General features: G+C 44.6%; 1 protein-coding gene across 2 annotated transcripts in view; it reads left to right on the forward strand.

Annotated features, from left to right (window-relative positions):
• The window catches only part of Dop1b (DOP1 leucine zipper like protein B), a 95,818-nt gene extending 83,662 nt beyond the window's left edge, over positions 1-12,156 (forward strand). Inside the window, exons 29-37 of one of the 2 annotated variants that reach the window (XM_042687218.1) lie at positions 56-165; positions 512-658; positions 2,457-2,518; positions 3,131-3,259; positions 5,739-5,875; positions 6,561-6,616; positions 7,070-7,231; positions 9,794-9,923; positions 11,415-12,156. In XM_042687218.1, coding sequence (XP_042543152.1) covers positions 56-165; positions 512-658; positions 2,457-2,518; positions 3,131-3,259; positions 5,739-5,875; positions 6,561-6,616; positions 7,070-7,231; positions 9,794-9,923; positions 11,415-11,666 — 1,185 coding nt within the window. In that variant the 3' untranslated portion in view covers positions 11,667-12,156. Of the gene's footprint in view, positions 1-55; positions 166-511; positions 659-2,456; positions 2,519-3,130; positions 3,260-5,738; positions 5,876-6,560; positions 6,617-7,069; positions 7,232-9,793; positions 9,924-11,414 lie in introns of those variants that run through there. The other variant, XR_006148541.1, reaches the window with a different exon arrangement.

A 12,156-nucleotide genomic window follows, 5' to 3' on the forward strand; every position in this document is an offset into this window, starting at 1 on the left:
GTCTTTGTTCCTTGTGTCAGTGGTTTCTGATCTCGTCCTGGCCTCCTTCTTGCAGGTTCTGGCTTCTCTCCTGGACATGGTTTACCGCAGTGATGAGAAGGAGAAAGCAGTGCCTTTAATCTCGCGCTTGCTTTACTACGTCTTCCCTTACTTGCGCAACCACAGGTGGTGACGTTTCTCTGTTTCATCCTACACAATTGCAGAAAAATGTATGAGTTTTTTGGTTCTGATTCTGTGCCACTACCGCAGCTTGGAATCAGGACTTAGGTACTGTCCCTTAACTTTTTCACTCAAAGCCGGTGCTCTCCGCTTGAGCCACAGCTCCACTTCCAGCTTTTTGGTGGTTAATTGGAGATTTAATTCTCATGAACTTTCCTGCCTAGGCTGGCTTCAAACTGTAGTCCTCAGATCTCAGCCTCCTGAGTAGTTAGGATTGCAGGCGTGGGCCATAGGCATCTGGTGAAAAATGTGTTGCACTGTCTTTGACCTTGACTGTTTTCTCTTTCCACAGTGCCTACAACGCCCCCAGCTTCAGGGCCAGCGCCCAGCTGCTGAGCTCCCTGAGTGGCTATGCCTACACAAAACGTGCCTGGAAGAAAGAAGCGTTGGAATTGTTTTTGGACCCTACTTTCTTTCAAATGGATACCTCCTGTGTTTAGTAAGAAATGCTGTCCTGATAAAATGTGCTGCTCTTTTTTTTTTTTTGTCATGAAACTTGAACTCAGGGCCTGGGCACTGTCCCTTAGCTCTTTTGCGTAAGGCTAGAGGCTCTACCACTTGGCACCACAGCTTCACTTCCAGTTTTCTGGAGGTAAGAGTTTCACAGACTTTCCTGCCCAGGCTGGCTTTGAACCTAGGCTCTCAGATCTCAGCCTCTTAAGTAGCACATTACAGGCCACCAGTCACCAGCAGAGGGTCTAAGCAAAGTGCCTTGTCCTTACAGCTGTCCTGCCTTGTCCTTACAGCTGTCGGGGTGCCTTGCTGGTAGGAGGGGCTTCCCACCCAGCTCTGAAAAGCCTAGAGGTGAGAGAGGCCACTCAGTGAATTGCAGGTGTCAGCTTTGTTATTATCTCCCTAAATGGTTTGATCAGCTTAACCTTTACTGTTTCCCTAAAGGTTAACCCCTGAGCTACTTTCCTGTAAAAGATCTGCTTCTGTTGAAAGTAGAGCCCCACCCTAAGCATGTTTTTTTTGTGTTTATGGTGGCTCAGTGGTAGAGCGCTTGCCTTGCTTTACATGCATGAGGCCCTGGGTTCCATTCCTCAGCACCACATAAGCAGAATAAAAAAGCTGGAAGTGGCACTGTGGCTCAAGTGGTAGAGCGCTAGCCTTGAGCTAAAGAGCTGAGGGACAGCGCCCAGGCCCAGAGTTCAGGCCCCACAACCAGACACCCCCCCCCCCCAAAAAAAAAAAAAAGAAAAAAAAACCCACAGACGCCCAAGTCCCTCTTTCCAGAATGGTACAGTATTTGCCTATAATGATATATACTACATTATACTTGAAATCCTCTTCTGATTACTCAGACTACCAAACAAAGTATGAATAGTCATTATGCTGTATTTTTTTTTGGGGGGTCCGGTCATGGGGCCTGAACTCTGGGCCTGGGCGCTGTCCCTCAGCTCTTCAGCTCAAGGCTAGCGCTCTACCACTTGAGCCACAGTGCCACTTCCGGCTTTTTTCTTTTTGCTTATGTGGTGCTGAGGAATCAAACCCAGGACCTCATGCATGCAAGGCAAACGCTCTACCACTGAGCCACCTTCCCAGCCCTATGCTGTATTTTTTTTTAAAGGGAATAATGATAAGGAAAAAATGTCTATGCCAGCTGGGCACTGGTGGCTCAGATCTGAAGATTGTATTTCAAAGCCAGCCTGGACAGGAAAGTCTGTGAGACTCTTGTCTCCAAGTAACCACCAGAAAATGGGAAGTGGTGCTGTGGTTCAAAGTGGTAGCTCACTAGCCTTGAGCAAAAGAGCTCAGGGATAATAATCAGGCTCTGAGTTCAAGCACCATGACCAACATGCCCTGTTCAATACAGATACAATTTTTTTTTTCTGAGTATTTTCCATGCATGATTAAGTGTGCGAATGTAAAATCCAGGGATGCTGGCCTTATTGTCACTTCCCAAGCTAGCTTCCATTACTACAAGCCAAGGAGGAATGGATATTTGCCCATACAACCCCCTCCATCAACAAACAGTAAAGTTATGCGACCAAATGGGAGGACACCCTTGAAAAAGCCAGAGTCCTTTGCCAGTTGGTTTTTCTTTATATTAAGAAAAGTCACTATTTATTCATTACGTTAGGATTTGCTTGGCCTTTCCTAATGTTTTAGAAATGAATTATCAATTTGTACCACTAATCCTGTTTCATAGAACAGATTTTAACATTTTAAAGCAGCATTTAATCAGATTGTTATCCATGACATCTTTAACTAATTTTGTTTTTCTTCATATCCAGTTGGAAGTCCATTATTGACCATCTTCTGACTCATGAGAAAACAATGTTTAAGGACTTAATGAGTAAGTTTTGTGTTATTTTTCACACTTTAAGGACCAGTGCCATTTTAGCCAGCTTTTACCCTACCTAGCATTTTTTGCGGTGCTAAGATGTGGTGTGTTGGGTAGACCACATCAGGGCTAAATGAACAGGTCTTCCCACTTGCCACCTGACCAAGAGACCACCACAGCCTGTCTAGAGTTTCATGATAGGTCCACCATGTTGCAGAAAGCAGCCCAGTTCCCATCCTGATATTTGTTTTAGAAGTAATGTTTTCCCTGTGTGTGTGTTTGTGTGTGTGTATACATGTGCATGCGTGGGGGGCTCTTGAGACAGGGTTTTACTGTGAAACTCAGGTTTGCTTTGAACTCTGTTCCTCCTACTTCCAGAGTTCTAGGATTTCAGGCATATGCCACCATGTCTAGCTTAGGAGTATCTACACCTGAGATCCTCTTTTAATGCCTTATCATTATATATTAATGAAATAAACATTTTTTAAATGCACAAGGAAATAGTCTCATTACTTGAGAAAGCATTTTTTTGTTTGTTTTGGCTAGGAAGCTATGACTTAGCACTCATCTCTGGTTGTAGCTTCCTGCTTGCATGCTTGCATGCTTGCTTGCTGTTTGTTTCAGGTATGCAGAGCAGTTCTTTAAAACTATTCTCCAGTTTCGAGCAAAAGGCCATGCTGCTGAAGCGCCAGGCTTTCGCTGTCTTCAGTGGCGAGCTGGATCAGTACCACCTATACCTTCCCCTGATACAAGGTAAGTCACAAGCTTAAACTGCGCTGTGCTGCTAGGCATGGTGATCCACGATGAACAGGAAAGATCGGTCTCTGGCCGTGGGAGCTGGAAGCACAGTGTCTGACGAGGCTTTCCTGTTGCCTGTCCTGCCTCATCCTATGGCAGAAGGCCCAGATCAAGACAGCACCATGAGCCAGATTCACCTTTTTGTTACACCACTGACCCATTGTGAGGGCCTAATCATGTCCTAAAGGCCTAAAAGGTGTGGGAGGATGTGTTTTGGAGGGAGTTAACCAGAAGAGCGGTGGTCATCATCCCTTCCCTGCCTCATTCCCCGAAGACCGACCCCCAGGTGGCAGGCAGCTCCAAGAGGGCCACACGAATTTCCAGCAGCCCAGCAGCGGTCAGGTGTCACAATGAGCCAGCCCTCTACAGAAATGTAATGGAACCTTAGGCATGTATCAGCAAATCTGAAACTTAAACCTATAGATACTCACCCCTCCCCGCTTTTTCTTTTTTTTTAATAAATCTGTTCTGATTGTCCCTTTTTCCTCTCATCTACTTTCTGCTGTTGAGCTCACCCAGTTCTTTTCATTCCTGTGATTCTATTTTCTTCATTATAAAATCTCCATTTGCCTTGTCTATTTACTTTGTGCTATTGTTGTTGTTGTTGCTGCGGGTTATTTCTGTTTGTTTGTTTTTTTTTTTTGTATCGTTTATCTTCTTAGTTTTTTCGTGTTTTAGAGTAAGGTCTACATTGCCCATGCTGGCCTCTAACTCTTACTCCTCCTGCCTGTCAAGCACCAGTAGTGTAGGCATGCACCCCCACACTTCGGTCCTATCACTTTGTTTGTTTGTTGTGGGGCTTGAACTCAGGGTCTGGGCACTGTTCCTGAGCTTCTTTGTGCTCAAAGATAGGGCTCTACCACTTGAGCCCCAGTGCCACTTCTAGTTTCTTGTTTTTGTTTTGTCAGTCATGGGGCTTGAACTCTGGGCACTGTCCTTGCACTCTTCAGCTCAAGGCGAGTACTCTACCGCTTGAGCCACAGCACCACTTCTGGTTTTCTAGTGGTTTATTGGAGATAAGAGTCTCATGGACTTTTCCTGCCCAGGCTGGCTTTGAACCGTGATCCTCAGATCTCAGCCTCCTGAGTAGCTAGGATTACAGGCGTGAGCCACCAGGGCTCAGCTTGCCACTTCCAGTTTTAAAGTGGTTAATTGGAGATAAGAGTCTCCAGGGGACTTTCCTGCCTGGGCTGGCTTCTTAGTAGCTAGGGTTATAGGTGTCACCTTTAAAGGGAAGAACTAATAACCCTAAATCATATCTTAATTAACATCACTGTTTTCTCCAGCAACGTGTTACATCCCTAAAATAACCATTAAAATCCTCATGCACCTGATAGGTTCTGGTTTTCTGAAACCATATAGAAATGAAGCCAGGAATCAAAGGAACTTGAGTGAGGAAAGTGCATTGCAAAGCAAAAGTAATGGCTGCTTGGGAGAACAGAAAGCAAGCAGCAAGCCAGAAACAGGTTGTATGTTTCAGATGCTCAGGGGATCTCCTTTTATTCCCTCCATCCTAGCTTTGAGTTTGCCCCTCAAGACCTATTGGTTCATTTGAATTAGGGGCAGAGCCCAGACAGAGGACTCGTAGGTTTCCAGGAAGTCCAATTGGACGCTAGGGCAATGTCCCATCCCCACTGTTGAAAGACCCTGTACAATGACTGTGATTTTTCTCCATTAATCCCATCCTCAAATCAGCTGTGGAGAAGTGAAAGAGTGTTGGGGCTTGAGAATTGCCCTTTTAATTTTCTTTCCTTACGGCAAAAAAAGTTTGTGTCATGGTCATCAACTCCGTCTTACTCATTGCTTCACTTCCTACTTGCTACTTATTCCCTAAGTATGTTTGCCAGGCGATCTACGTGCTGGTCTAACCCCATCACTCAGACTATGGGCTTGAACTCTGGGCCTGGACACTGTCTCTGAGCTCTTCAGCTCAAGGCAAGCACTCTACCACTTGAGTCACAGCACCACTTCTGGTTTTCTGGTGATTTACTGGAGATGAGTCTCCTGGACTTACCTGCCTGGAGTGTCTTTGAATCGTAATTCTCTTGAGTAGCTAGGATTTCAGGCATGAGCCACTGGCGACCAGCTGTCTCTGCTTTCTGAGTCTAGAATTCTTATTCATAGAAGGACATGGCAACCCAGTAGGTTCCTAGTAGTCATAGGTAACCCAGTAGGTTTCTAGTCGGTGTCCCATGCTTTGTTCCCAGCCATCCTGGGAGGATGACAGTCACCAGAGTCCACCTTCAGTGTAAGGGCCTCGAGGTTACTTGACACCCAGGGGTAGCGATCCCAGCGTATGTCCTCCAGCACTGGTCTCTTATCCTGGGTTGTCATCAGGATGCCAAAGCAGTTGCAATTTTGTTTTTCTTCTTTGACTAATGAGAAACCCCAAAGGTAATGTTTGTTTTACATCTCTACAATCTTTTTTCCTTAGAACGCCTGACAGACAATCTCAGAGTGGGACAGACATCCACAGTTGCTGCTCAGATGTTTCTTTTTTTCAGAGTTTTGCTGCTAAGAATTTCTCCTCAACATCTGACCTCACTCTGGCCCATAATGGTCTCTGAGCTGGTGAGTACTCATTTTACTCTTGAGAGCAAGGTCTGAGCTTGGTAGAATGATTTTTTTTACATTATCGGATAAGATACAGCTCTATAAGCATGTTTTCTCTGACAGTTGTGTTTAATCAGGTTGGAGGCACCCAGTCAGCTTTTAGTTAATTAGAGGATAATCTATGCTATAATCATATTTGACCTCTCAATCTTTATTGGTGTAGTCCAGCAATTCCAATTTATTGTACCACTTACTATTCTGTGCTAGCTTTGTGGTTATTGCTGTTGATTTAAGTGCTATGTTGGAGCCCAGGGCTTCCCTTCATGCTAGGCCAGCACTTTACCCCTGAGCTAACTCCTCAGCCATGCTAGTTTCTTATAGAAAGTTGGATAATTCTAAAGCTGGGTGCCAGTGTCTCACTCTGGTAATCCTAGCTACACAGGAGGCTGAAATCTGAGAATCACGGTTTAATGCAGGAAAGTCCAGGAGACTCCAATCAACTATTAAAAAAGCCAGAGGTGGAACTGTGGCTCAAGTGGTAGGGCACCAACCTTGAGCAAAAGAAGCTCAGGGACTGTGCCCAGACCCAGACAGAGTTCAAGTCTCAGGATGGGCGTGCGCGCGCTAGCAAGCGCGCACACACACAAAATAGATAAATTTAATCTCTTTAGATGGTAACTTGAATACGCCTTTTTCTTTTAAGATTCAGACATTCCTACAGCTTGAAGATTATCTTAAAGAGGAAGATGAGTCTTTGAGGTAAGAGAGATGTGTCAAGACCAGGGACATCACTGTGAGATGTAGGGCCATCGAATGCCAGCATTCTCCTTGGAGTCTCAGGAGGTCCCAGCTATTCTAAAAAAAAGTCTTCATAGAAAATGGCTGGCCAGCAGTGCCTCATGTCTGTAATCCTAGTTACTCAAACCAGCCCCACAGGAAAGTCTGTGAGACTCTTATGTGTATTAAACTACTCTGAAAAAGCTGGAAATGGTACGTGGCTCAAGTGATAGAGCACTAGCCTTGAGCAAAAGAAGCTCAAGGACAGAGCCCATGTCCAGAGCTGAAGCCTGAGGGATAGCAAAGAAAAAAAAAACGAAGGAGGGAGGGAGGGAGAGAGGGAGGGGAGGAGGGAAAACTGCATCTTGCAAACTTTGATAAGCAAGTGGACTGCACTAAATTAAATTAACAAAAATTTTCCTTTCAAATTTACAGAAACAGCAACAAAATGAACAGAATAAAAGTTGCAGGCACTGATGGAAATGGGCCTTTGGTGAGGGAAGTGGCCCCTAGTGACCTCATCTTGTATGTATCAGCATGCAAATTCCTGGACACTGCACTTTCTTTTCCCCCTGACAAGATGCCGTTATTTCAGATGTAAGTTGAAAGGCCAGGAGTGGCCTCTTGTTCCAGCTGGAGGGTCTCCTCCCTCACAGCCTTCCCTTAAGCCGTTACCATGTCTAGAGGCCTGTGAACTCTGCTCAGGAGCTGTGGTTTCAGATTACTCCTCACATTTGTGGTTTCCAAATTGGTTTTTAATTGTATTGTGTGTGTCACTGTGGAGTGTCTCTGTCTTTCTAGGGAGTTTTTGCTACTGAATGCTTATAAAACAGGGCCACCCCCTGAGGGCCCTCAGTGCATTTGCATAGAATGTGCTGTCTGTCTGTGGTTGGATGCTGATGTTTTTATTTAGAAGTGTGTCTCCAACTCACTTTGCCCTTTGGCACACAGTCCCTGCAGGCTTCTCACAGCATCCTGGGTTTCATTTCAGGCCTGGCCCCAGAGGCTGCCTCTCTCTGTCCTTGGCCCCCAAAGAGTGGGTCGTGTAGAATCATTGGTAGTTAAAACATTTATGGGATACCTTAAATGTCTATTTTTAAGTGAAAAAAACATACACTGTATCATTTCATGAATGTGACAGTCTGGAAAATGACAAAACTGTAAGAACAGAGCCTGATGCTGATGGCTCATGCCAGTAATCCTAGCTACTATACCAGCTGAGATAAGAGGATCACAGTTCAAAGCCAGCCCGGGCAGAAAAATCCGAAAGACTGCATCTTCAGTTCACCAGCAAGAGGGCCAGACTGATGGCTCAAGTGGTAGAGCACCAGCTGCTAACTGCCAGCTGCTAACAAGGTCATTACACAAGAGAAAGGCTCTGAGCTTTAAGCCCTGGTAGTGGTGCAAGGAAAAAAAAAAAGGCAAAACAATAAAGGAACAGTTAAAAGAGGAGTGCATGTGAAGATAGGGAGTGAGGGGCCTAGAACCGGGTTTTTACTGTGATGACCCCACTCTCGGACACTGTGCCAATGGACACAGTGATAAGCATGTGTCAGAACTCATACAATGGCAAGCACAGTGACTCACACCTGTTATCCTAGCTACTGAGGAGGCTGAAATTGGGAGGATCATGGTTTGAGACAAAAGGTTCAAAGGACCTTAACAGAAAAAAATTAGGCATGATGGTAAATGTCTGTCATTTACACTACAGTGGGAACACAACTAGGCATTTCCAGTCCAGGCTGACCTGTGTAAAAAGTAGACCCTGGGGCTGGGAAGGTGGCTCAGTGGTAGAGCGCTTGCCTTGCATGCATGAGGCCCTGGGTTCCATTCCTCAGCACCACATAAGCAAAAAGAAAAAAGCCGGAAGTGGCGCTGTGGCTCAAGTGGTAGAGCGCTAGCCTTGAGCTGAAGAGCTGAGGGACAGTGCCCAGGCCCAGAGTTCAGGCCCCACGACCGGACCCAAAAAAAAAAAAAGTAAAGACTCTGTCTTACCAAAATTGACCCAAGCAATACACAAAGCTAGGGTCATGGCTCAAGTGGCAGGTCAACTGCCTATCAAGAAAGTCTGTTCAAAAGATATAGAGTGGGGAAGGATGAGGATGTAGCTCGTTGGTGCTGGCCTGGCTTGTACAATGTTCTGAGCTCAATCCCTATGATGTGGGTTTAGATGATGTGTACAAAACTGTACAGAGCAGCATTATTTCTAACAGCCAGGATGTGGAGACTACCCAAGTGGCAGCCAGGTGAATAAGCTGTGGTATGGCAGTCTTGCTGAGTGAAATAGCTATCTATCCTCAGCAAGAAAAAAAAAAAAAGAGTCCTGGGAATGTGGCTTAGTGGTAGAGTGCTTGCCTAGCATGCATGAAGCCCTGGGTTTGATTCCTCAGTACCACATACACAGAAAAAGTCAGGAATGGTGCTGTGGCTTACGTGGTAGACTGCTAGCTTTGAGCAAAAAGAAGCTCAGGGACAGTACCCAGGCCCTGAGTTCAAGCCCCTGGACTGGAAAAAAAAAAGAAAGAAAAAGAAATAATGACATAGGTCACATGGGTAAACCTTGAAAATATTACAGTAAGTGGGTATACAGGTTCTACAGGATATATATTGTACAATGGCATCCATGCAGTGTCCAGAATAAAAAAAAAAAAAACCTGTAAAGCCAGGTGCTGGTGGCTCAAGCCTATAATCCTAGCTACCAAGGAGGCTGAGATCTGAGGATCATGGTTCAAAGCCAGCCCAGGCAGGAAAGTCCACAAGACTCTATCTCCAATAAACTACTCAGAAAAAGCCACAATTGGCTCTGTAGCACAGGTGGTAGAGCACTAGCATTGAGCACAGAGAGGCTCAGGGACAGAGCCTAGGCTCTGAGTTTAAGCCACTAGACGATCCAAAAAAAAAAAAAGGAAGGAAGGAAACTTGTAAGCAGGAAGTAGATCAGTGGGTTGCCTAGATCAAGAGGGCTCAGGGTATCTAGAGGTGATGCTGAGGAGAACAGCGCAATTAATTATCTAATAAATGTACAATTCTGTGAATATACTAAGAATATTAAGTTGTGTGTATTAAATGGGTATGATCTGTGAATTGTATCATAATTGAACTTTCTTATATGGACGCTGGTTCAGCATTCCTGACTTTGCTGTTTTTCTTTCCCTTCAGTTATAGGTGGGCATTTGTTCCAGAAGTGGACACCAAGTGCCCTGCCTACCTGTCAGATCTGGAGGAGAATCACCAAGCGTGCAAACCCCACACTGTCAGGATTCTAGAACTTCTAACATTAAAATATGGGGTAAATATTTTCCTTTTTTTTTTTTTCTCTTTTTTTGCCAGTCCTTGGGCTTGCCAGTCCTAGGCACTGTCCCTGAGCTTCTTTTTTATTCAAGGCTAACACTACCACATGAGCCACAGCATCACTTCTGGCTTTTTCTGTGTATCTGATACTGAGGAATTGAAGCCAGAGCTTCATGCATGCTAGGCAAGCACTCTACCACTAAGCCACATTCCCAGCCCAATGTTTTCCTTTTAAAAAACCTATTCACAGCAAGGAAGATGAGGAGTAGGCAGTGAGAAGCCATTTGTTGCCAGGCGCTGGTGGCTCACACTTGCATTCCTAGCTACTAAGGAGGCTGAGATCTGAGGGTTGCGGTTTGAAGCCAGCCTGGGCAAGAAAGCCTGTGAGACACTTTTTTCTTTTTTTTCTTTTTCTTTTTGTCAGTTGAGGGACCTGAACTCTGGGTCTGATCGCTGGCCCTCAGCTCTTCAGCTCAAGGCTAGTACTCTACCACTTGAGCCACAGCACCAATTCCAGTTTTTTCTGCTTATGTGATGCTGAGGAATTGAACCCAGGGCCTCATACATGCAGGCAAGCACTCTGCCACTGAGCCATCTTTCCAGCCCTGGCTGTGAGACTCTTATCTCCAACTAATCACAGAAAAAGCCAGACATGAAGCTGGACATGACACTGTGGCTCAAGTGGTAGAGTACTAGCCTTGAACAAAAGGAGTTCAGGGACAGCACCTAGGCCAAGTTCAAGCCCAACCAAAAAAAAGAAGAAGAAAAAAAAGAAGAAAGCCATGTCTTGTCACTTGATTTTAATGGTTTTGAATACTTTCTAAATATTTTCTAGTTTTAAAACTCAAAATGACTAAAAATTCCATCTTTATCTTCTTCCACATTGCAGACAGCAATCCTAGTATAGCTTGCTAGCTTACACAGTCTCACAGAAATGACTTGCCTCTTAAGTTGCTCTGCCACTTCAGCTTTTACAATCTAAGGAGCCTGATAGTAAGAATGGCCAAGACCTTCAGTTAGGCTGGGCCCAGGGTAAAAACTCTGATAGAACATGTGAATTAAAGTCAAGCACTGGTGGCTCATGCCTGTAATCCTAGCTACTCAGGAGGTTGAGATCTAAGGATCATGATTTGAAGCCAGCCCAGACAGGAAAGTCCTTGAGACTCTTACCGCCAATTAACCAGCAAAAAGCTGAAAACAGAGCTGTAGCTCAAATGGTAGAGCTCTAGCCTTGAGCGAAAAAGCCAGGGAACAGTGCCCAGGCCCAGAGTTTAAACCCCAGCAGTGCCAGCAAAATAAAAAAAAGAGAGAGAGAAGACTTAGAATTTGAAGCTTTGCCCTGTCACTAGGACTGGTGATGGGCCTTCCTGAAGAAGTGGTCTCTTAGCTTTCACTACGCAATGTGCCTTTTAGGTTCTCTAGCCCCTAGGAAAGCCTTGTTGTCTCTGTACCCTGTCATCTCTGTAGTCTTGGTCCTTTTTTTTTGCAGGAAATTAGTGAGTCTGATGAGCTCACCATGAAGGGTGAATTTCCTCTTCTGCGCCAACACTCTGTTTCCAGCATTAGGCAGCTGATGCCATTCTTCAAGACTCTGAACTATGCATTTAAAACCCAGAGTCAGCTGCCTGCTGATGTCCCAGTAGCCGTTCTCCCAGAGCTCCCTGTCACCGACAGCCCCAGAGTCTTAAGACTGCTGGAAGAATGTGTGGAATATGATTTTTTGGAACATACTGAATGCTAACATTAGGAGCTTGTTTGATCCATTTACTGATGAATACAAGGGTATATTCTAAATAAGAAAGTTAATTTCAGATAATTTTCTGCTCAGCAACAAAACAATGCCTTGTAATATATTTGAATTCCATCCTATGTTTCTTCTTCGATTTATGTAATGGGAATAAAATTAATATATTCTCTAGCAGCAGCAGCACATATGTGTAATGTGAAGTAAAGCATGGAAAGAATGAAGGAGTAATTTTGTTTGTGGGAGGAGATACCATGGGCCTCAGTGTATTTCTCTTAAGAAGTATAAACTTATTAAAAGAATGCTATTTTTAATGTTTTGCACAAATGTCCTTTAAAGCATTTATTTTGGTATTGCCTTTTGAAACTCAAATGTATTGTTCTTTGAAAATAATGCCCATTTACCTTCGCAGCAGAGGAACGCACTTGAGTATGTTCCAGTGTATCACCTCTTGCCCATTAAAATCACGTTGTGTTGTTTAACTGCA

This window comes from Dipodomys spectabilis, unplaced genomic scaffold (assembly GCF_019054845.1).
Source record: "Dipodomys spectabilis isolate Male_0828 unplaced genomic scaffold, ASM1905484v1 ptg000107l, whole genome shotgun sequence".
Taxonomy (NCBI): domain Eukaryota; kingdom Metazoa; phylum Chordata; class Mammalia; order Rodentia; family Heteromyidae; genus Dipodomys; species Dipodomys spectabilis.